General features: G+C 41.1%; 1 protein-coding gene across 1 annotated transcript in view; it reads left to right on the top strand.

The window, feature by feature from the left end:
• Window positions 1-25733, top strand: part of cwc27 (CWC27 spliceosome associated cyclophilin) — a 304456-nt gene that overhangs the window by 60105 nt on the left and 218618 nt on the right. Inside the window, exons 8-10 of the mRNA XM_078548949.1 lie at window positions 626-705; window positions 5939-5978; window positions 10943-11088. Of these exons, the coding sequence (XP_078405075.1) occupies window positions 626-705; window positions 5939-5978; window positions 10943-11088 (266 nt within the window). The remainder of the gene's footprint in view (window positions 1-625; window positions 706-5938; window positions 5979-10942; window positions 11089-25733) is intronic.

Below are 25733 nucleotides of genomic sequence, written 5' to 3'. Positions count from 1 at the left end.
AAAAGTAGGAGCCAGACGAAAGGTAGTCCACTGGTCCTCCTGGCAAAAAATTGTGAAACAGACGCATGAGCAGTCCACACAAGAATACTTTTCATTATGAAAGAACCCAAAGACAAGATGGGTCCGTTGCAGACTTGCAAACATAAACACCAGCTGTGGCAAATGACATTGGTGGATGTAAGGCAAAATGATACTCCAATTAGAGTCAAATATCTTGCATTGGGCAGATAGAAGTGCATATGAAATTTGTTTCCTTACTTGCCACTAGACAAGAGACTTTAACTAACTCAGTGGGATCAGTGAATTTAGTACAGCACAGGTATTTGTATGGCTTAGCTACGCTCATTTCTTTAAGCAGCTGAACCTTTGCAGGAGTTAGAAGTTTATTTTCAATTTCTTGTTATCTAATTCCATGTTTCAATTAGATTGTTATGTTACCAATTTAATTTCAAAAACATGAGTGCAGGGTGACAATTGTAGCCTTTTATAGCCGAAAGGATATTGATAATATGTATTCATCTTTTTATAATTTTTAAGTTTTCTGTTCTAATATATTATTGAACACGCTTTTTTTTAAAAAAGGGACCTATAAAATGTAATTATTTTGTCCACTTCTGTTTCATAGAGTATGAAAGGAAAAAGCAAAAGCAGTCATGATTTACTGAAGGATGACCCCCGGCTAAGCTCAGTTCCAGTTGTTGAAAGGTGAGTCCGTTATTTAGCGGTTCTTAGCTCCTCTGAAGGCTCAGTTAGTGAATAAAAATGTCAGGGTAGAAACTGAGGTTTTTAAATCAGAACAGTACAGTTTATTTAGCCAATCTCAGCTTGGATGGCAGATTGAGAGCTACAGTGTCCCAGTACTAGAGAAATTGTAGTAAAGTGTAGAGTGATGGGCAGGGAGTGGGGGGCCCTTGCTGCTAACCCTGCTACACTCTCCTCTCCTGCGACACCCACGGGTACCTCCCCCCCCCCCCCCCCCCCGCCACTCCCCCAAGCCTGCAAAATCCCTCCTACCATTGCTCACCTGAGCCCAGAGATCCAATAAAGATCTGAACCTCAGGTGAGTGTCTTTACTGCAGCAGCCACCGACCCCCACCCCCTATTGTGCTGCTGAGAAAAAGAGCTGCCAGCCTTTGATTGGCCAGCAGCTCTCGATGGACAAGGCCTCCCACTTTCGGGGGCCCTGATTCTGAAGCAGTCCGTGTCAACATGCAGCAGGACCTGGATAGCATTCAGGTTTGAGCTGATAAGTGGCAAGTAACATTCACAAGTACCAGTAAAGACCATCTCCAACAAGGAAGAGTCCAGCCATCTCCCTTTGGCTTTCAATGGGATTACCAGTGTGATAGAATGCTTTCCATTTGCCAGGATGGTTAGGAAGCTTGACGCCATCCAGGACAAAGCAACCCACTTGATTGCCACCTCATCCACCACTTTGAGCATTCAATCATTCCAGCACCAGTGCATCATGGCAGCAGTGTGTACCATCTATAAGATGCACTGTGACAATTAGCCAAGGCTTCTTTGACATTATCTTCCAAACCTGCAACTTCTACCACCTAGAAGGAGAAGGGAATGCAAGCTCAAGGGAACATCACCACATGCAAGTTTCCCTCCATGTCTTGCATCATCTTGAATTGGAATAAAATCATCATTCCTTCATCAAAATTTTGGAACTGCCTACCTGACAACACTGGGTGCACCAACATCACATGGACTACAGTGGTTCAAGAAGGTGGCTCAACACCACCACCTTGAGGATATTTGGGGGTGCTCAATGAATAGTGGTCTTTCCAGCAACGTCAACACCCCATGAAGAAATGAAAACAATATCCCAATGCAGTCGCTACACCTGTAGTCACAGTTTCTCTTTGACCATATGGCCATCTTTGATTTACCATCCTTGGCCTGTTCCTTTTCATTTACATGCTACATTTCAATAACACTCTCAGGCAAATGGTTGGCTTTCACTCATTAGTTGACAACACCCAAGTCTCATTCTCTATTGACTCCAAAACTCCATTCTTCCATTAACAGCCCGTTATCAAATCTTGGTTGTATTAAAATTTGCTTCAGTTCAATTTTGGCAAAACTAAAGCTATCCTTTCTGGGACGTAGAACCATCTACGTGCCTTGGGTTCAACTCAAACAATGTTGTGGCTTCCTTGGGCTGAATTTGGAGGTGCACAGCCATGGTGTCCTTTTCAACTTTGTACGTTTTGATTTTGACAGCCTTGCTTCCAGTTCCATAACAGAAGAAAACTGGGATAATACAAACTGTGTAGAAAAAAGTGATGAGAATTTGGAGGGCTGAGAGATATTTTGAGGAAAGACTGCCGATTAATATAAGGACTAACAGCAAAGCCTTTTATAAATACCTCTGAAGCAAGTCAAAGGTCAGAAAAAATGTGTACCACTAATGATGAAGGATGCAGAATATTTACAGTGGACTACAAAGGACGAAATGCATGATATGGAAAAATAATTGTGCAGTCCAAATATATGTTTGTAAGAAGTATTGGTTTATAAAGGGTTGGTCTACATTGTAAGTGGTTTAGTTGATTCGTAATAAAACAAAGCAATTACTCTTAATATTCCAAAATTTCTTTGGAAACAGAAATTGTATTGGACTGGACGGAAAGGACAGTGGGGTAGGTCAGGTAAACATCGGCATGGAACTTAATTGCGAAGTGTGTTTCTGCATCGTAGGCCTAAATTACTGTTTTGATGCTGCGCTTTGTGAATTTTGCCTACTTTATTTAATGGTGAACTAAGTTGAAACACAAAGAAGTTTTGATTTCTTTTGTTGAAGCACTCAATTACTCAGCTACACTTGCAGCTTTCCTGCCATGCAGACCATGCAAATTATTTTTTCGTTACCAGAGAAGCTTACTAAATTTATGAAGCATTCAGTAAACTAAACTATAGTTTAATCCAGTAACACTGCAAGAACCATGCTATGTTAAGGACTTCTGGATATATATCCATTAAAATGTTACATTTATGTCCAGTTACAAATTTAAACAATAAAAGATGTTTCGCCAAACAATGCTTTTAGCATTCTCCTGGAGATAATCAGACATAATAGAGCATATATTTTAGGGTTCTCTTCACTGTGGTATTTGTCTACTGAGTGAACGCAGTTTATTAATGCAGGAGCTGACTTATATGACTTAACAAACAAACCACTGTGTTTAATTTCTAGAGGGAATTAACTGAAAAACAGTGAAGTTATGTTAAACTTATTTAGAACCTTGGTTAGACCACACTTGGAGACTGTGAACATTTCTAGTTTACATATAAAACAGATATAGAGGGCATTGGAAAAGTTTCAGAAAATATTTATTAAAATAATACCAGAACTTGTGAAATGATTCGTTTTGGTGGGAAGAACATGGAGACAGAATATAAAATAAAGGGTGCAACTCTAAAGGGAGTGCAGGAGTAGAGGGACCAAGGTGTATATGTGCATAAATCATTGAAGGCGGAAGGGCAGGCTGAGAGAGTAGTTAATAAAGCATACAGTATCCTGTACTTTTTTCTTTCTTCTTTCATGGGATGTGGGCATCGCTGGCAAGGCCAGCATTTGTTGCTCATCTCTAATTGCCCATTAACTGAGTGGCTTGTTAGGCCACTGCATAGGGCAGTTAAGAGTCAACCGCAATGTTGTGGGCTTGGAGTCACATGTAGGCCAGACCAGGTAAGGAGAGCAGATTTCCTTCCCTAAAGGAGATTAGTGAGTCAGATGGGTTTTTATGACAATTGATGGTTTCATCATCACCATTACTTAGACTAGCTTTATATTACAGATTTTTATGAACTGAATTCAAATTCCACCAGTCACCATGGTGGGATTTAAACTCATAACCATTAGCCTGGGTTTCTGGATTATAGTCCAGCGACATTACCACTATGCCACTGTCTCCCCAGATTTATTAATAGGGGCATAATGTACAAGAGCAAGGATGTTATGTTGCATTTGTATAAGTCACTAGTTCGGCCTCAGCTATTACATCCACTTCTAGGTGCCGCACTTCAGAAAGGATGTGATGGCATTAGAGAGGGTGCAGGAAAGATTCACGAGAATAGTTCCAGAGATAAGGAACTTCAGTTATGAAGATAGATTGGAGAAGTTAGGGCTGTTTTCCTTAGAGAAAAGGAGGTTGAGAGGAGATTTGATAGAGGTATTCAAAATTATGAGGGGCAGTGTAGATAGGGAGAAACCACTCCCATTCGTGAAAGAATCGAGAATGAGAGGGCACAGATTTTAAATAATTAGTAAAAGAAGCAAAAGTGATATAAGAAGAAACTTTTTTTATGCATCGAGTGGTTAGGGTTTGGAATGCACTGCCTGGGAGTGTGGCAGAGGCAGGTTCACTTGAAGCAATCAAAAGGGAATTAGACTTTTATCTGAAAAAAAGGTGCAGGATTAAAGGCACTAGATGAGTTGCTTATTCGGAGAGGCGGTGAAGATACGATTGGTAAAATGGCCTCCTTCTGCACCATAACAATACTTTTATTTTGAGAGATATTTTACCTCTCAAGAAAGAGAGCGCACCTTACCCTGCCCTCCCCTTTCAGCATTTCCAATGGACTGTTTCTTCCTTGGCACCTTGGTGCACTCCTCAGTCACCCCCAACCACCTCTCCCTTTCTTATCGCTTCTTTCCATGCAACCACAATGAGATGTAATGCCTGCCCTTTTACCCCCTCCCTTCTCGTTATCCAAGGTCCCCAATATTACTTCCAAGTGAAACAGCTATATTCTTCTACTTCTTTCAACTTAATATACTGTATTTGCTGCTCATGCATTGGAGAGACCAAACGCTGATTGGGTGACCACTTTGTGGAACAACTCAGTTCACTCCGCAAGAATGACCCTGAGCCTCCTGTTGCTTGTCATTTCAATTCTCCACCTTGCTCCCACTCTGATCTTTCTGTCCTTGGCCTGCCGCAATGTCCCAGTGAAATTCCACACAAGCTCAAATAACAGCATCTTTCATCTTTCGACTCCACACTCTACAGCCTTCTGGACTCAAATTTGTTTTCAATAATTTTAGACCATAATCTTTGCCTCCATTTTGTTTCATTTTTTGCTGGCTTGTTTTTCTTTTTTTTTCTATATTCCTTTACGTTGCATTCTGATGCTTGCTATCCAGCTGTTCACACTTCATCTAGATACATCTATTGTTTCCTTGCTGTACCCATTACTGCTTCCTTTGGCGTTTGTAACATGAAAACTCTTCTGCCTTCCACTCCACCTCAGACCTGATAGAAGTCTTCAAGTTTATGAAAGGCCTTGGTAGATTGAAATATAAGATATTTCTAGTAATCAGCAAGATTTGGACTAGGCACCATAAATATAAGATGGTCAGTAATAAATCCAATAAGGAATTCAGGAGAAACTTTCTTACTCAGAACATGGTTAGAATGTGAAACCTGCTACCACAAGGAGTAATTAAGGTGAAAAATGTACAAGCATTTAAGGGGAAGCTGGATAAACCTGAGGGAGAAAGGAATAGATGGATATATTGATGGGGTTAGATGAAATAGGGTAGGAGGTGGCTTGTGTGGCACATAAACATGACATGGACCTGTTTCTGGAGGGGTAGTGAATAGTCTGTTTCTGTGCTGTAAGTACAATGTGGTTTGAATCGTATGCAATATGGATAAAAAAACAAATGACTCTCATGACTCATTGTAATGGATATAAGGATATAATATTGTCATAGATGTGTAACCTAATTGTTGGAGTAACACAAGGATTTTTTTATGCACTTGCGAGTTTAATGACTCTCAACTGTATGCCTATTTACAAGATTATAAATGATGCCACCAAAAATCATGCCCAGTGCATGCTGATCACTGGGGATATAAAACTGAACAGTTTTATCACTGAGTATATATCTAATATTCTGTCTTTCTTGTATTCTCTGCAGTGAACCTGGAACAGTGAAGACTAAAAAGGGATCTGACAAGGTATAGTGTTGGGCATTCTTTGCAGAGTAATTATTATAGAATATAACAGAATAGAAAGAGGCCATTTGGTCCATTGACCATATGTCAGCTGTTTGAAGGAGCCATCCAACCCCCAAAACCCTAATGGCAGTGACAAGGAAGGAGCTGGTGAAGACAATGGGGGCTGCTGATAGTAGTAAAGCAAAATTGGTTAAAAGGGTTTGACATTCAGTGAGCTGAGGAAACCTATATTTAAAATAAATACAACTATACACTAATGCACATTTTAAATGCATTGGAAACTCTTCTAAGAAATTTCCCCAGAAGTTTTCAAGATGAGGCTTTGATAGAATAGATACAAAAAAACTACTCCCTTTGGCGTTTGGGTCAATAACCAGTGGTCAAAGATTTAAAGTCACTGGCAAATGATCTAAATGAGAGATGAGAATTTTTTTTCATACGGAGTTACTGGGATCTGGAATGCTCGGCCTGAGAAGGCAATGGAAGCTGATCCCATAAATAATTTGAAAAGGGAGTTAAATAGGTACTAGATGATGAGGAACTTTTGGGTTCTGGACAAAATATGTGGGTGAGTTCTGGAGCACAATTGCTCATTCAAAAAGTCAGCATAGGTACAACAGGCCAAATATCCCCCTTTTGTGCTGTAAGTTTCTATGTTTCTAGCCTTCTAACAGCTTTTTTTCCTCCCCCTCCATATCTGCCACTCTTTCCTACAGCCTGCTGCTGCTCCTAGTCTCCCTCTGCTGACCACTGTGCCTTTGGGACACCTGTTAAGGGCGTGCATATATGATAATAAGGGCCAGATCATGGAGCCAGGTGCCTAGCAAAAACCTTCCCAACACCAAGTTGGGAGTCATATTTAAAATACTTAAGTGTAATTGACAACATATAGCCACATTAATTGGAGTAGAAAACAGTTGACGTTTCGAGTCCTCATGACCCTTCGGCAGAACTGAAGTATAGTTAGGAGAGAGGTGAAATATAAGCTGGTCTAAGGTGGGAGGCGGGGGCAGAGAGAAGTTGAGGGTGGGGTGGTTGTGGGGATAAGCAAGCAGTGATAGGAGCAGATAATCAAAAGATGTCACAGACAAAAGGATCAAAGAGGTGTTGAAGGTGGTGATATTATCTAAGAAAAGTGCTAATTAAGAATGGATGGCAGGATACTCAAGGTACAGCTCTAGTGGGGGTGGGGTGAAAAGACTAACAAAGTGTTAGTTGTAGATTTAAAAATAATGGAAATAAGTGGGAAAAGAAGAATCTATATAAATTATTGAAAAAAGGAGGGGGGGGAAGAAACGGGGTGGGGATGGGGGGAGGGGGAGTTTAAGATCTAAAGTTGTTGAATTTCATATTCAGCCCGGAAGGCTGTAAAGTGCCTAGTCGGAAGATGAGGTGCTGTTCCTCCAGTTTGCATTGGGCTTCACTGGAACAATGCAGCAAGCCAAGGACAGACATGTGGGCAAGAGAACAGGGTGGAGTGTTAAAATGGCAAGCGACAGGGAGGTTTGGGTCTTTCTTGCGGACAGACTGCAGGCCCAGTTTGCGTTTGGTCTCTCCAATGTAGAGGAGACCACATTGGGAGCAACGAATGCAGTAGACTAAGTTAGGGGAAATGCAAGTGAAATGCTGCTTCACTTGAAAGGAGTGTTTGGGCCCTTGGACGGTGATGAGAGAGGAAGTGAAGGGGCAGGTGTTGCATCTTCTGCGTGGGCATGGAGAGGTGCCATAAGTGGGGGTTGAGGAGTAGGGGGTGATGGAGGAGTGGACCAGGGTGTCCCGGAGGGAACGATCCCTACGGAATGCCGCCAGGGGGGGTGAAGGGAAGATGTGTTTGGTGGTGGCATCATGCTAGAGTTGGCGGAAATGGTGGAGGATGATCCTTTGAATGCGGAGGCTGGTGGGGTGATAAGTGAGGACAAGGGGGACCCTATCATGGTTATGGGAAGGAGAGGAAGGTGTGAGGGCGGATGCGCGGGAGATGGGCCGTACACGGTTGAGGGCCCTGTCAACCACCGTGGGTGGAAAACCTCGGTTAAGGAAGAAGGAGGACATGTCAGAGGAGCTGTTGAGCTAGAGCTGTACCTTGAGTATCCTGCCATCCATTCTTAATTAGCACTTTTCTTAGATAATATCACCACCTTCAACACCTCTTTGATCCTTTTGTCTGTGACATCTTTTGATTATCTGCTCCTATCAGTGCTTGCTTATCCCTACAACCACCCCACCCTCAACTTCTCTCTCCCCCCGCCCCCCCACCTTAGACCAGCTTATATTTCACCTCTCTCCTAACTATACTTCAGTTCTGCCGAAGGGTCATGAGGACTCGAAACGTCAACTGTTTTCTTCTCCACCGATGCTGCCAGACCTGCTGAGTTTTTCCAGGTAATTCTGTTTTTGTTTTGGATTTCCAGCATCCGCAGTAGCTTTTAGCTTTTTGTTTTTAGCCACATTAATTGTCTGCTAGCGTAATAATGATGTCATTGGGCTAGAAAACCACAGGCCTTGACTAATAATCTAGAGAACGAGAGTTCAAATCCCACCAGAATAGTTTGAGAGTTTTTCCTTTAGGGAAGGAAACCTGCTGTGCTTGCCTGGGCTGGCCTATATCTGACTTGATTCACATTAATTCCAATTAGGCTGACTCTTAACGGTCCTCTAAAGTTGCCTAGCAAGTTGTTGTATCAGTAGCTTCTCAGGGCATCTAGGGATGGAGATTAAATGCTGACCTTGTTGGTGACATGCACATTCTGAGAAGAAGTAAAAAAAATAAGTGCACTAAGTGGTTTTAAATAATCAAAATGGGCTTTCCAGATCAGCTCTGAGAATGTTTTTTTAGAAAACTTGGGTGAATCCATGATATTTTAAAACTTAATTCTCTTTCACCTTTTTGTCCCCAAAAATACTACCAATTCAAAATCCCCTGAATGCAATCACTTCTGAGGCACTCTAAATACTCTGGACCCTTCTCCCTGTGCCCCCGCACCCCAAATCTAAGACAGTTTCCCCTCGACAATAAAATTTGTAGTTATATAGCACCTTTATCATAACAAAACATTTCAAGGCACTTCACAGAGGCATTCTAAAAGAGAATATGACACCAAGCCACATAAGGAGATAATTAGTGCAGATGACCAGAAACCTAGTCAAGAAGTAATGTTAGGGAGGTGGAAATAGGTGGTCTTAGTGATGGTATGGATATGTAGTTGAAAGCTCATCTCAGGGTCAATTATGACAGTGAGCTTGTGAACAGTCTGGTTCAGCCTTGGACATTTCTCAAAGAGAGGGTTGGAAACAGTGGCAGATGGCAGATTTTGTGTTGGGAACCCAAGAAAATGGCTTCAGTTTTCCCAATATTTAATTGGAGGAAATTTCTGCTCATCCAGTGCTTGGTGGCGAATAAGCAGTCTGACAATTTAGAGGTAGCAGAGAAACAGAGAGAGGTGATGTTGAGGTTGAACTGGGTGTCTTCAGGGCACATGTGGAAACTGACATGTTTTGAATGTTAATGTGGGGCACCATGCAGATGAGAAATGGGAGGAGTCCAAAGAATGATCCTTGGGTGATACCTGAGGTAACTGTGCAGGAATGGGAAGAGAAGCAATTGATGGTGATTCACGAACTAGGATTAGATAGAATGGAACCAAGCGAGTACAGCCCCACCCAGCTGGATGGCGGTGGAGAGGTGTTGGAGGACGACGGTGTGATCAAATGTGTCAAAAGCTACAGACAGGTCGAGAAGGACATGGAAGGATAGTATATCTTTGTCGTAGTCACAGAGGATGTCATTTGTGACTTCAGAAGAGCTGTTTTGATGCTGTGGCAGGGCAGAAAGCTTAAGGATTAAGTAGAAGGATTAAAACATCTAGTTCTGAGAAAGATGGGCATGAATTTTTGAGACCAAATACACTCGAGTACTTTGGAGAGGAAGAGAGGTTGGTGATGGAATGTTTGTTTGCAAGATGATGGGATCAAGGGATTATCTTTGAGAAGAGGGTTGAAGATGGCAAAATTAAAGGACAACACCTGAAGAGAGAGCACTGTTAACAATATTGGCTAACATGATAGTCAGGAAGTGAAATTGAGCGGCCAGCAGTTTAGTGGGAATAGGTTCTCCCAATCATTGGGTGCTCACATACCCTTTGCACTACTTCTGCAGTCACCCTTTCCATGTCCAGTGATGTGTTCCCCCTTTTCAATGGTTGCAGACTCCCAGTACCATCTTCTTAATCTTAGCAAAGCACAACACCCCATTTGCTCCTCCCACACCCTGAAATCCATCCATCTTGCCCTTTCAGCAACTGATCAATGCAACCTTTCTCCCATTACTCCCACACCCAAGACTATACTCCCAACATTATTGCACCCCAGCACTCTTGGCCCACAATTTCCCATCCCCAACACACCATTCTCTGACCCTGAAACTCTCCTCACTCTACTTGCTGATGCCAATAACTGACCCCCACCCCCTTCCAACATTCTTAGACCTCAATACTCTCCTTTCACACCCCACCAGACCTCTCTCACCGTATTCAAACCCTTAGAACACCTTAACCTGACTCTGAGTCCCAAGAGTTTCCATCAGAGGCTATTCAAAATACATGTCTTTATCCAGGTCTTAGAACAGCTCCAATAAGGAACCCTGGCTCTCCCTAGCGAAAGCAAGGGAGAGCGGCATCATAAATAATAGGCATTTTCTTAATACCACTCTCCCAATGACCAGATTTTTGTTTCAAGATAGATTTTTGGCAGAAGTGCAATTACAAAATATTGACTAAAGAAGTATCAATGTATACATTCCAACACAGTATTTTGAGCATAAGTGTAGAACTGGTTTGATCCAGCCAATCTGTTCAAATCAAGTGGGAGCCTGAAATCAGCTTAAGTATGTGATTGACATAAGTTTGGATTAGAAGCAAACTATTTTACAATAGCTTTACAAACATAGTGAATATTTACTTTTCTAGGAGGAAGATGATGAATCTGATGGTGAAGAATGCGAACAAATGAAAGAACAGATTGCCAAAAAATTGAAGAAAGATAAAAATGAGGATGTTAAGTTTCAGCACAGAGAAGAAGATGATGTTGATGAGAAAAAGAAGCTCAGCCGCAGGTCAGTGTAGCATTTTTAATCAGTTGTTATCATTTTTGTGAAATTTTATATTCAATCTAAGGTCTAAGTGATAAAATTTGAGCTTTTATTTTCTGCTATAGTTACTGTACTATCTGTTCAGCTGTTTACTTATCAAATTAAAATACAGCCTACACTTTGTAGGTAGTATTTACGTTGGGAAATATTTTTGTTAAATTCCTTCTTGAAATTACATTTTGGAGCAGCTACTTGAAAACTGGTTTTTGTCTTCAAACTAGTGTGTTCTCTTCCATGTTGTTGTCCATCTATATCAATATGTTTATGATAATGTTGGATAAGTCAAACTTGTAAAGAACTAGAAAACATTGGGGAAGATGTAAACTGGATGTCATTCTCTGGTTAATGATGCAAGGTTAATGCTGAGTCGGATCTATCTATAATCAGAAAAACAATTACTCTCAATTTGTTTTAAATACTTAATTAGGATGGCAAACTAAGTGCAGAAACGGTCAAGTGCATATGCATTGCTTAGCAACTCATTTGACTTATGAAGCTTCAAATGTGTGAAAAGTTGGCAAATGAGTAAAACATTGTAGTCTGGTTCTAGGTCTAGCTAGCTGTAAAATGTCACTGTTGAAATGTTAATGGAAGTGTACTTAAATTCAACAATCAATAACAAATTGTTCTGACTTGAGAAACAAATGAATTATCTGAAGTATGAAGTAGTAATTCTAATTCTCTAAATTACAATGGTCATTACAATTGGTTGCTTACTAGTTAAGTTCTAGACAGAGATTTTCCTGAACATACATGGATTCTAGATCATTTGCAATGGATTACACCTATTTAGCCTTGAAAGTGGATTTCAACTTAGTTTCTGTCAAAACAAGGGGTTGTTATAAGGTTCACATGACACAGACCTGAGTGGCTTATTCAATAATAAGCTTTAAAATATATTGACTCAACAGTGTTATAATACAACTGCCTTCAGGTTACACTGAATCGCAAGTAAGTAATACAAAACTTGTTCCTAAACCCTAGATATATCAGACTCAACTCTCTAGGCTGCCTGTTCGCTGTGGACGTCTGACCTTTTTCAGAATGCCAACTTTCAACCTTCAAACAGAAAATGCTATATATTTTATAATATTTGGCTGCTTTGGGCTGTAGGTACACATCTCTTCCAGTCATTAATTATCCCATCATGCTAAATCTGCATTGGCTTCACTATGGATGGGTCATGCCCTGTATTGCAGGATCTCCTCTCTTTTCGTGGCTGTAGAAACAGTACATACCTCTCAAGAATGCGTAAGACAATGTTATTGAAGTACCAGTATACTTATGGCTTTGTATGGTGCTTTCAGAGCAGTCCCCCATGTTGGGTATGTGGATCTTCTTGCAACCAGCTTTCTTATCTAGGTATTCCCCCACCCCAATTTTTCCCACATTTGCTATCTAGTGAAATTGCAGGAGAAAAACAAGCTGGGATACATTGACTTTCTTTTTTAGTTTTCATAAAGTATTCTAAAAAGTCTCAAATGTTTTATGCTGTCAGATGTGAAACAGTCTTCTGTGTGGCATTTATTTTTATTTCTCTCAACTCTTTTTAGGGTAATCAGAACTGAGATCAGCCAAGACTCTGAACTTTCCTAACTAATGGTTTTATTGACATTGAACCAATACTGGCTTCCATCTTTATTTAAAGTAATTATACCATTTTAAATCAGTAATATAATTTGAAATGTAGAGTGGCTGATGCTTCTGCTTCATGAACACTGCGAGAATAGTTCTCCACTGAGATCCTGAGCAGTAAGAGGTCAATCCTCCACCAGATTCCTGTGTTGTAGGCATCTTCTGGTCTGACGTGTGCACTGAGCCCTGGTCGGTCTTATGGACTGTCTCTTGCATTGTTCTTGCTGAATTGACAAAAATAATCTCTTTCAGTAATTTTCCTTCTCACTTTTCAATGGTTACAGAGATGGTGCTACCAAATAGCACCTGATGTTTACAATGGTTTCCCACTGCTTCAAGGCCCCCTTATCTGTAGCCTTCCAGACAGTCCACGTGACATTTTTCTAATTTGTTCAATTTTCCCAGCGTGCCCTCTTGAACAGTAGATTTAGCAGTTCTTTTAACCAAACACTGCTTCTTTGGCAAGCAATTAACCCAGGTAAAGCTCAGGAACCCTTAGAAGAATACTGCTGTGGAAGAATCTTTTATTTGATCCTTATTTGAAAAAGCCTAGAGATAGCACCTTGTTTCTTAACTACATTTGGATTATTAGAAAAAATTAAACTTGGATGCGCATTATTACGGAAATGGAATATGAGACTAATTATGCAGCGTGTAGTAAGACACTTAGATATCGATATAGTGTTGGAATGAGGCTATCCTTGGGTAAAGGAATCAATGCTGACGGTTTTGCCATCATTATAGCTGCAAAATCTGGACACTCAGTTCTGACTTTATGTCGAAACATTAGCAAATTATCCTCTATTTCAAGTTTTAGTGGATAATCACTAATTTGTAGCTATTTTGCATAGGAACCATGAAGCATTAAATGGATAATGTCAGTGTATAAGTCCATTGACGTTTCAATTTTAGGGGTAGCCTATGGCCCACAGTATTAATGTTTTAAGTAAAAGGATTAATGGCTAATTTTTTTGTAGCCATCCATTCTAGGAAAATGTATTACAGAATTGCATAGTTTTGGCCATGGGAAAAGACTAATAGGCCATTTACTGCCAGTGTTGTTTTAAGTAAATACTGAATATGTCGCATTTGAAGTAGCACTTCACCACCTCCTTCAGTTCTCTGCCTGAAGGCAGGTCTGACCCACAGCGTTGTGATCTCTGCCACGGGTAGGGCAAGGTGGGAGGTCCCAAATCCACCCCAGACGGAATGCAGATTGAACCCTGTGGTGTTGGCACCAATCTGATTCACACCAGCCATCCAGCCAACTGAGCCAACCAGCCCCCTAAAGAGTCCGCATGCACGAAAGAGTGCAGGCCCCGACTCTCCCTCCTCCCCCCGCCCGCACAGGTAGCGCTGAGCGCTACTGGCCGCGTGTTACGCTGGACGGCCTTAATTTGCCTGCCCGTATAAAATGGCAGTGTGCAGCCGATCGCAGGCGGCGATCGACTCTGCGCCCGCTCCCACCCCCGCCCAGCCCACCCGCCATTGGAAAAATTCTCCCCAATGTTTCAGGTCCATGAACTTTCATTAATTAACCTTGTTTTCTCTTTGTGCATATGCTGCTGGATCTGCTGAATGTTTCCAGATAATGAAGGGAAATGTTTTTCTAAATTGGAATTTATAATACTTAATTACTTATTAAATTAACTCATTCTGAAATACTGTTTCACCTTGCATGTAGTTGGACTTTTAGAAAATATATTACTCAAGACTGATTGAAAAAAAATTGGAGATTGCTCTGCTTTGTTAGCCTTTTTGGTGCAAAGATGTTGAATTTGTGAAAAGAATCTCAATGATTTGCTAGTAGTAGTTGGATGCTGTCACCTTTTACCATTTGCTCACTTCAAAACCATGTTGGAGTCATTTTTATTTCAGTTGTTGGTTTTACCATAAACTGTAAGGTTAATGTAGAGCTATACTTCAACAAGTATTTAAAGTTACAGATTACAGCTTTTGGGCTACTTTGGGTTGCACTGGTATGTTTTCACTTGAACACAAAAGTGGAATGGTTAGACTTGCCAGGTGTGATTTGTCATTACCTGGGCTTTCATCCTTGCCGATAACTTCTTTTTGCATAAATTTAATGTGATTTGACAGGGTATTACCACCATTGAGACAACCTTTTGTTGATGCAAAACACTTCCAATGTCGTCCATGTGATGGTGAAAATACCTCCCAAATTTTATTTGCTAAGTAGTTGGGATGAAATCTGCAGCTTTTTTTACCATGTTCTTATGTTAAATAATCAACATTAATGCAAACATTTAGAAATGTAGAAACTAGAATATTCTTATAATTTGATTCTTTTTGAAGCTGCATGCATGGGTAAAGAGTTACTGTTTCTCTGCATTGGCTGGCATTTGCACTTCTGTTACACTGCTGTACTTTTGGGATTGGAAGTGACATTTGTACAAAGCAAGAAAAGGCACTGACTATCTCCAACAAGAAAAAGCCTAAGCAGTTCCCCATGATATTAAATGGCATTACAATTGCTAAGTTCCCAATCAACATTCATGGGGTGGGTGGAGTTGAGAAGAAATTGAACTGGACTGTTAACATAAGTGCTGCAGTTTCTAGATCAGACAAGAGCGTTATCGCCAATCAGAGACTGGCTATTCTGCACTAGTGGTCCCCACCAAACCTTCTCGATCACCTACAAGGCACAGGTCAAAAGTGTTATGGGTGCTCTCCACTTGCCTGAATAGGTGCAGCTACAGCAGTATTCAAGAAGGTCAACACTCAAGGTAAAGTTCACTTGATCAGCACCTTATCCACAAGCCTTAACATTAATCTCCAATGTGGTGGATCCAAGGCAGTAACTCTCCAAGGTTTTGGTGGCACCTATCTAACCTCCGCCACCTAAAAAGACAGCAGGAACAGGCACATAGGAATGGCATCAAATTCAAATTTTCCGCCAACTCACATACCACTCTGACTTAGACATATATTGTTATTCCTTCATTGATGAGGGCCAGAATCCTGAGACTCCCTACTTATAAATGCAAGTTGTTGTCATTGTTATTATGCCCTTAGTGTCGTAATATGTCCCAAGATGTAATTATTAAATAAAGTTTGACACCGAGCCATGGAAGGTGATAGTAAGATAAGGGACAAAAGCTTGGTCAAAGATAGGTTTTAAGGAACACTGTAAAGGAAGAGAGATGGAGATTAAGGAGGAAACTCCAGAGCCTGGGGCCTAGGCATCCATCGCCAATAGTGCAACAAAGAAAATAGGGGATGCACAAGAGGCCAGAATTGGAGGAGCACAGAGATCTTGGAGGATTGTAGAACTAGAGTACAGAGCTTACAGAGATAGGGACCGTTAGGCTATAGAGAAATTTGAAACCCAGGATGAAAATTTTAAAATCGAAGCATTGCTGGACGAAGAGCCAATTGATATCCGTGAGCAGACGGGTGATGGGTGAACGGGACTTGGTGAGAGTTAACACAACAATTCAAACTTAAGAAACATAAGACATAAGAAGCATAAGAAATAGGAACAGGAGTAGGCTGTTCAGCCCTTCAAGTGCGTTCGCCATTCAATGAGATAAAGGTTGATCTTCTACTTCAACACCACTTTCCTGAACTATCCCTGTAACCCTTTATGTTTTTAATATGCAGAAATCTATCAATTTCAGTCTTGAACATAATGACTGAGCCCACTGGGACAGAGAATTCCAAAGATTCATCACCTTCTGAGTGAAGAAATTCCTCATCATCTTGCTCTTAAATGGCCACCCCTTATTTTGAGACCGTGTACCCTGGCCTGCCAGCCAGGGGAAACATCCTTCCTGCATCTACTCTGTTGTCATGATTCACTAGGGATAGTGCGCTGTAATATCAAGCCCTGCTGTTCCCCGAGTTACGACAAATGTGAAAAGTTTGATCAAACCTCCAGATTGCCCCAATTGTACCTGACTGTTTAGGTTGGCAGAATACGAGCACCAGATTTCTATACTTAATAAGTAAATAATTGTTTATTGAACAAGCTCTCGTTAACCAGTGGCAGAAGAAAGAAATATGAACTGCTAATTTCTAACTCTATAACTTAAACTCTACCCCCTTATTAAATCCCTGTACACACAAAAACATGGATTTTAACGGTGGAATAAAACAGTTCAAAGCACCAATTCCAGAGTACAGAATTCGATGGCTTGATTTTGATCAATGTCTTCCAAATCCCTTTCGTTTCTTGTTGATCACATGAGGTGGTCTTCCAGCCCTTTCAGTATTTAGCTCACTGTTTGAGCGCTTGCCTTTCAATGTCTCTAACAGTGATTTTCCCCTTTTGCTTCTTGACAGAGGTTTTCAGAGAGAGAGAGCAGGTTATAGAGATATGAGGAGAAAAAGTCAGGTAGTTGTTATTGTGGAATTACTGGAATCTTCTACACACAGGAGAAAGTGGTTTTAGGTCTTGTTCCTTTCAGGCTAGGAGCTATTCAGCTGCACTGTTCTCAGACAAAAACCTGGTCACCTGGCCAGGAGCCAATTAAAACGTTGTTGCCAGGCAGCTCCGTTGGTCCAGGACTCTCTTCCAGCACCATTCTGTCTTTCATGGCACACTCTGTTCCAGGACTGCAACATTGTTTGTATTTCTCATCCTGTTCCAGTGGACATGCCCTTCAACCTGCAGCCTTTGTAATTCCAACCCACAGTCCAACAGAAAGATACGCTCTTTACATGTATCCACCCTTAAAAGAGATGAGAAGCCATTCAAAAATGTGTTTCATCACAAGGTATGTGGCACACGGACAACAAAACACGAGACTTACTTCCATTCATCCATCCTCCCCCTTATGTAATCTTATACGATCTTCAGCATTTCTTATCCCTTTAACTTATTTTTAGTATTTTACACCCGGGACAATGTATCCGCTATCACATTATCTTTGCCGGCAATATGAACAACCTTTACATTAAATGGCTGAAACAATAGACTCCATCTGAACAGTCTCGTATTTCAAGTTTTAAACTTCTGAATGAACGCCAGTGGATTATAGTCAGTGTAGATTAGTGTTTTTTTGTTATCGTGTCGGATATAAACTTTAAAGTGTTGAAGATACAACAACAATGCTAGAGTTTCTTTTTCTACTGTAGAGTGCTTCCTCTGATATTGGTTTAGTTTCTTGGAAAAGCACCCCACCGGCTTCTCTATCCCTAATTGATCATCTTGTATTGGACTGCACCTGCCCCCAAGTCGCTAGCATCAATTGCTATTTTAAAAGGTTTGGTAATGTCGGGGCGGCCAACTTTGGTTCATTTATTAAGATTGCCTTCAGCTTTTCAAAGGCTGCTTGGTGTCCCGCTGACGATATCACTTTTGCCTGTTTTCTTAACAAATTGGTGAGAGGTACAGCTGTTGTGCTGAAGTTAGGCACAAACTTCCTATAAAACCCACACATTCCCAAAAATCTCAGCATTTCTCATTTAGGGGAATTCTATTAGAGCATTCACTTTTGCTGTTTTTGGCAACACTTGCCCTTGTCCTACGATGTGACCTAGGTAAGTTACCCTTGCTTTTACAAATTCGCTTTTGGCCAGATTTATGACAAAGCCAGCCAACTGCAATTGCTTAAACAGGTCCTCTAAATGTTTTACATGTTCTCCCCATGTGTTACTATACATTACAACATCGCCTAGATAAATCACACAGTTAGATACTTCAGCTAATACTTGATTCATAAGTCTCTGGAATGTAGCTGGGGTGTTTTTAAACCAAAATTGCATGACTCGACATTGGTACAGTCCACTTGGTATAACAAAGGCGGATATCCCTTGATGTTAATGGCACTTGCCAGTACCCCTTCAATAGATTAAATTTAGAAAGAAACGAGGCACTGCCAACCCTATCAATGCAATCTTCTAACCGAGGAATTGGGTACGAATCTGTCCTCCTCACTGCATTCACTTTCCGGTAGTCTATACAAAATCAAGTTGATCTCTGGCTTAGGAACCAGCACTATCAGCAAACTCCAGCTGCTTCGGCTGGGCCCAATCAAATGATTTTCCAGCATATATTGGATCTCTGTTTTTACCTGAGTTTGTTTCTCTGGGCTCAACTGATAATGATGTTTTATCGACACTGAGTCTGCTATGTTCACATCATGTTTAGCTAACGTAGTACGTCCAGGTGTATCGCTACAAATTCCCTTATACTTCCTAAGTAACCTTATTAGATCTTCCCTTGGTCCTTCCTCTAAATAGGAGAACACAGTGTCTAATTGTCCCAGTATTGTCGTATTGGCTCGTTGAATTGTAGGAGGTTCCCTTTGCGCACGGTCTACTTCTTCTACCTTGCCCTTACTGTTTCTGTCATCCTCCACTACTCCTACCACCTGGCACACTTGCTCTGTCTTATCATCTTCTCTGTGGTGATATTGCTTCAACATGTTTATGTGACATAACCATTTCTTCTTCCTACGCTCAGGAGTATCTATCAGATAAGTCACTTTACTATCCTAACTATCTGATAGGGGTCACTGAATTTCACTTCCAGGGGTTCACCCTGTAAAGGCAACAATACCAATTGTTTCTTGTTTGGAACGTTCAAGTTGCAGCATGTTTGTCTGCCCATTCTTTTATTTTGGCTTGGGAAATTTTCAAATGCTTGCATGCTGCTTTACATGCTCCTGTGAGCCTTTCTAGAAACATGGACATGAAATCCAACATGGAGGATTTGCCTTTCTGCTTTCGGAACTTTTCCTTAATCACTTTTAATGGAGCTCTTAGTTCATGACCATAGATCCATTCAAATGGACTAAATTCAATAGATTTTTGGGGAGAATCTCTGGTAACAAATAGTGAGAAATCTAATCCTTTGTCCCAATCTTTTAGATATTCATGACAATAGGTCTTAATCATGGTTTTGAGAGTCTGATGGTACACCTCCAAAGCTCCCTGTGTCTGTGGTTGATAGGGGGTAGACTTTAGTTGTTTGATACCCAAACTGCTGATTATCCCTTGGAAAATGTTATACATGAAGTTAGAACCTTGGTCAGATTGTATTTCAATTGGTAGGCCATAATGAGTGAAAAACTGAGTTAACTTTTCCACTATCACCTTAGCTGTAATTGTCCTTAAAGGAATAGCTTCTGGACATCAGGTTGTCATATCCATGTTTGTAAGGATATACTGATGCCCTGCTTCTGCTTTGGGTAATGGTCCTACACAATCTACTAACACCTGACTGAATGGTTCTTCAAAAACTGGTATGGGTATGAAAGGTGCTGGTTTGATTACATGTTTAGGTTTACCTACTAGCTGACATGTATGACATGTTTTACAAAATCACACTACGTCCTTATGAAGTCTTGGCCAAGTAAAATGCCTGTTTATCGATGTTTGGGTTTCCGTATTCCTATGAGTCCTGCCATAGATATTTCATGTGCTATTTGCAATATCTCCTTACGATATTTTGGCGGTGTCGCTATCTGATGAACAACCTTCTATTCCTCATCCGCAGGCCTGTGAGGGTGTCTCCACTTCATCAGAACTCTGTTTTTAATGTAATAGCGCCCCAGAACTCCTTCCGCTGCAGCTTCAGTGTGTGCTGACTGTGCTAACTCGTTTAACTCTGGATCTGCTTTCTGAGCCTCAATTAATGAAGACCTGCCAAACACTTCCTTTGAATTATCCTCATCCTTAAAGAAAGTTTAGGCTACTGTAACACGTGCTTGTGGTATTACTTTGACCTCTGGTGGTGGACTTTGTTTAGCCATTGCTCTGGTTACCACACACGATGGAAAAATACTAGGTACTTGTTCTTATAACTGCACTGTCTCTTTAGCCTCTCTTGGACTTTCCGTAATTATGGGTGAAGCTATAACCTTCACTCCTGCCAAATCATTCCCCAGGAGTAAATCCACTCCATCCATGGGTAATTTCTTAACCATTCCTACAACCACCAACCCAAACAACAAATCACACTCCAATTGCACTTTGTACAATGGAACTGGGATACTCCTCACTTGTCCTGTTTACCAATACTTTAGCTTTCATTGAACTCTCTGGAGGGAAAACTGGGTCCTTCACCAGCAAAAGAGTTTGAGTAGCTCCTGTGTCCCTTAATATAGTTATGGGTTTAGCTGCATCATTTGATCAAAAAGGGTTTATCTTTCCGTTGGACAAAAACCCTTTATATCTCTCATCTACCTTATTCCCTTCACCTGCATTCACAGCAGTGTTTACCTCCAGACCCTTATTTGTAGTTAAAACTACAATTTGATGTGTGGCATTTTCTTTTTGAGTTCCCTTTTCAGACTCGCTCTTACGAACTCTAATAAGCCCCATGGGCTTCCCTCGCAACTTCCAGCATTCTGAATGAATGTATCCCACTTTAGTACAATGGAAATACTTAGACCTTCGAGTTTCATCTCCCCCCTCAGTACCTTCCGTTCTGATCTGGGGAGGAGATCTCAAGGTATTCCCAGCTATCCATTCTTTCTCCTGGCTACTTGCCTTCCTTTCACTCTCCCACTTTCTACCCCTTTCAAATGTATTGGGGCATTGGAAATAAGATTTAGTTTTATGGCTCAGCTCATAATCGTCAGCCATTACTGCTGCCTGTCTAGCAGTTGCAACACTTTGGTCTTCAACATGGGTTCTTATTACTGAAGTTAGGGAGTTTTAAATTCTTCCAAGAGAATGGTCTTTCTGAGAACTTCATAGGTAGTTTCAACTCCTAATGCTCATATCTACCTGTCAAAACTAATTTGCTTAATCCTTTCAAATGCAATGTAAGTTTTCCCAGGCTGTTTCTTTAAATTTCGAAACTCTTGCCTGTATGCTTCAGGGTCCAACTCATATGCACTCAAAATGGCATTTTTCACCACACCATAGTCCCTAGAAACCTCCTCTGATAGTGAAGCATAAATTTCCTGTGCTCTACCTTTCAATTTGCTCTGCATGGGCAATGTCCAGTTTTCCTTTGGCCAGTTCATCTGTTTAGCTATCTTCTCAAGTGAAATAAAGAATGCTTCAACATCCCTTTCCTCAAATTTTGGAAGAGCTTGTACAAATGCATTTTGGGAGGGCTATCATGACAAGGGAATACACAATGAATGGAAGGACCCTAGGAAGTAGAGAGGATCAGAGGGACTTTGGTGTACATGTCCATAGATCCGTAAAGACAGCAGCACAGGTAGATCAGATGGTTAAGAAGGCATTTGGGATGCTTGCCTGTATTAGCCGAGGCATAGAACATAAATGCAGTGAGGTTATGTTGGAGCTGTATAAAACGCCGGTTGGGCCACAGCTGGAGTACTGTGTGCAGTTCTGGACACCACACTATAGGAAGCGTGTGATTACACTGGAGAGGGTGCAGAGGAGATTCACCAGGATGTTGCCTGGGCTGGAGCGTTTCGGCTATGAAGGGAGACTGGATAGGCTAGGGTTGTTTTCCTTAGAGCAGAGAAGACTGAGGGGGGACCTGTTGGAGGTATACAAAATTGAGGGGCATAGATAGGGTAGATAGGAAGAAACTTTTTCCCTTAGTGGAGGTGTCAATAACCAGGGGGCATAGATTTAAGGTAAGGAGCAGGAGGTTTAGAGGGGATTTGAGGAAAGTTTTTTCACCTAGAGGGTGGCTAGAATCTGGAACACACTGCCTGAGGGGGTGGTAGAGGCAGGAACCCTCACAACATTTAAGAAGTATTTAGATAAGCACTTGAAACACCATAGCATACAAGGCTATGGGTCAACTGCTGGAAAATGCGATTAGAATAGATAGGTGCTTGATGGCCGGTACGGACACGATGGGCTGAAGGGCCTGTTTCTCTATAACTCTATGACCCTAATTTAAACATCACCCCCTCCCCACCCCCACTGCGTTCTGATCTGGAAATAAGTCCTTCCTCAACTACTGGCGTCCCATTTTTAACTGTCAGCATTTTAAGTTGGAATTTCTCTTTCCTCCCTTTCTAACTTTGCCATTTCTAACTCCCTTTGGAATGCCCTTTCTCTTCCTTTTCTGCTGCCTGTAGTTCCAGTTTTTTTATTTGCAATTGAATTAAGCCCATTCCAAAGAACCACCTCTTGGTGAACTCGGTGTCCCAGGTATTCCTTCCAATTTCAAATGCTGTGCCATCTCTTCGATTACCTCTGCCTTCCGAGCTTTGGGAGGCAAACCTGCCCTTAATTTACTTGCCAATTTGATTAACCTGGCTTTTGGGATCCCTTGTAAAATCGTCAGGGACATCTCTTCCACTTGCAGGAAAGCTTTAGCAGTTTTCAGTTCCATCTTATCTTTGACAGTACAAACCTGGTGTTTCCTTTTGGCTTTTATTACATACTAAATCTACACCTAAATCGTTGTTGTCTTTTCTTCCAAAATATCCTCGATGAGCCTCCAAACTTTGTCACGACTCACTGGGGATGGTGCGCTGTAATATCAAGCCCCGCTATTCCGCAGCCGCGACAAATGTGAATAAGTTTGACCAAACCCCAGATTGCCCCAGTTCTACCTAACTGTTTAATTTAGCTTAACAGAATATGAGCACCAGATTTGTAAACTTAATAAGTAAATAATTGTTTATTGAACAAACTGTCGTTAACCAGTGGCAAAAGAGAGAAATGCTAATTTCTAACACTATATCTTAAACTCTACCCCCTTCTTAAGTACCTATACACACACATAACAAGACACACAAAAACATGGATTTTATGGGTGGGATAAAACAGTTCAATAGCACCAATTCCGGAGTATAGGATTCGATGGGTTGATTTTGATCGATGTCTTCCAAATTCCTTTCAGTTCTTGTTGATGACGCAAGGTGGTCTTCCGCCAATTTCAGTATTTAGTTCACTGGTTGAGCACTTGCCTTTCAATGTCTCTAACCGTGATTTTCGCCTTTTGCTTCTTGACAGGGGTTTTCAGAGAGAAAGCAGGTTATCGAGATATGAGGAGAAAAAGCCAGATAGTTGTTATTGTGGAATTACTGAAATCTTCTACACACAGGAGAAAGAGGTCTCATGCCCACATGTCCATCCTTGGCCTGCTGCAATGTTCCAGTGAAGCTCAACGCAAACTGGAAGAACAGCACCTCATCTTTCGATTAGGCACTTTACAGCCTTCCGGACTTAACATTGAGTTCAACAACTTCAGATCATGAACTCTGTCCTCCATCTTCACCCCCTTTTTGATCCCCTTTTTTCGAATAATTATTATATATTTTTTATATATATATATTTTTCCCACCTATTTCTATTATTATTTAAAAAATTTATTTCCATCTATTGTTTTATCTCCACCTTTTAGCCTATTTCGATCCCCTCCCCCCCACCCCACCCCCACTAGGGCCATCTGTCACTTGCTCATCCTGCTTTCTACTCTTAATGTCACCATTAGCACATCCTTTAGCTAATATCACCACCGTCAACACCCCTTTGACCTTTTGTTTATGACATCTTTGGCAATCTCTTCTTTGCCTCCACCTATCACTGGCCCTCTGTCCAGCTCCACCTGTCCCACCCCCTCTAAACAGCTTATATTTCACCACATTTCTATTTCTCTTTAGTTCTGATGAAGAGTCATACGGACTCAAAACGTTAACTCTGTCTTCCTCTCCACAGATGCTGTTAGACCTGCTGAGTTTTTCCAGCAATTTTTGTTTTTGTTTCAGATTTCCAGCATCTGCAGTATTTTGCTTTTATCCAAGAGGTTTTAGATCTAGATCCTTTCAGGCTAGGAGCTAATCAGCTGCACTGCTCTCACACAAAACCTGGTCACTTAGTCAGGAGCCAATTAAAACGTTGTTGCCAGGCAACTCCCTTGGTCCAGGACTCCTTTCCAGCACCATCCTGTCTTTCATGGCACACTCTGTTCCAGGACTGCAACATTGTACATATCCAGTGGACATGTCCTTCAACCTGCAGCCTTTGCAATTCTAATGTAGAGTCCAACAGAAAATAAAAAGATATGTTCTTTACAACAGTCCAATGGAAATAAGAAGATATGCTCCTTACACTGTCAAGCCTGTAAGTATTTAGTATGTTTGAATGAGATCACCTCTCATTCTTCTAAACTCCAGAGAATAAAGGCCCAGTCTATTTAACCTTTCTTCATAGGACAGTCCCTCCATCCCAGAAATTAGTCTGCTGAACCTTTGTTGCACTCCTTCTATGGCAAGTATCTCTTTTCTTAGGTAAGGAGACCAAAACTGCGTACACTATTCCAGGTGTGGTCTCACCAAGGTTCGATATAATTGCAGTAAAACACCTTTACTCCTATATTCAAAACCTCTTGTAATAAAGACCATTTTCCTTCTTAATTGCTTGCTGGACCTGCATGTTAGCTTTCAGTGACTCATGGACAAGGACACCCAAGTCCCTTTGAAGTTCAACACTTCACAACCTCTCAGTATTTAAGAAAGAATCAGTATTTCTGTTTTTCCTATGAAAGTGGATAACCTCGCATTTCCTCACATTGTATTCCATCTGTCAGATTTTTACCCACTCACTTAGCCTCTCCAAATCCCATTGAAGTGCCTTTGCATCCTCCTCACAACCCTCACATCTATCTAGTTTTGTGTCATCTGCAAACTTGGAAATATTACATTTAATCCCCACATCCAATTCATTGTTATAGATTTTGAATAGCTGGAACCCAAGCACTGGTACTTGTGGTATCCTGTTAGTCATGGCCTGCCAACCTGAATGTGACCCATTTATTCCTACTTTGCTGTCTTCTGTCCATTTACCAGTTCTCAATCCATGCCAGTATATTCCCCCCAATCCCATACCCTCTAATTTTGTCTAATAACCTTTTGTGTGCGATCTAATCAAAAGCTTTCTGGAAATCTAAATACACATCCATTGGTTCCCCATCTATTCTGCTAGTTACACCCTCAAAAAACTCCAACAGGATTGTTAAATATGATTTCCCTTTCGTAGATCCTTGTTAACTCTGCCCAATTCTACCATTATTTTCTAAGTATTCTCTTATCACATCCTTTATTATAAATTCTAGCATTTTC

This window comes from Cetorhinus maximus, chromosome 1 (assembly GCF_964194155.1).
Source record: "Cetorhinus maximus chromosome 1, sCetMax3.hap1.1, whole genome shotgun sequence".
Classification (NCBI taxonomy): domain Eukaryota; kingdom Metazoa; phylum Chordata; class Chondrichthyes; order Lamniformes; family Cetorhinidae; genus Cetorhinus; species Cetorhinus maximus.
This window is presented reverse-complemented; position numbering and strand designations above follow the sequence as displayed.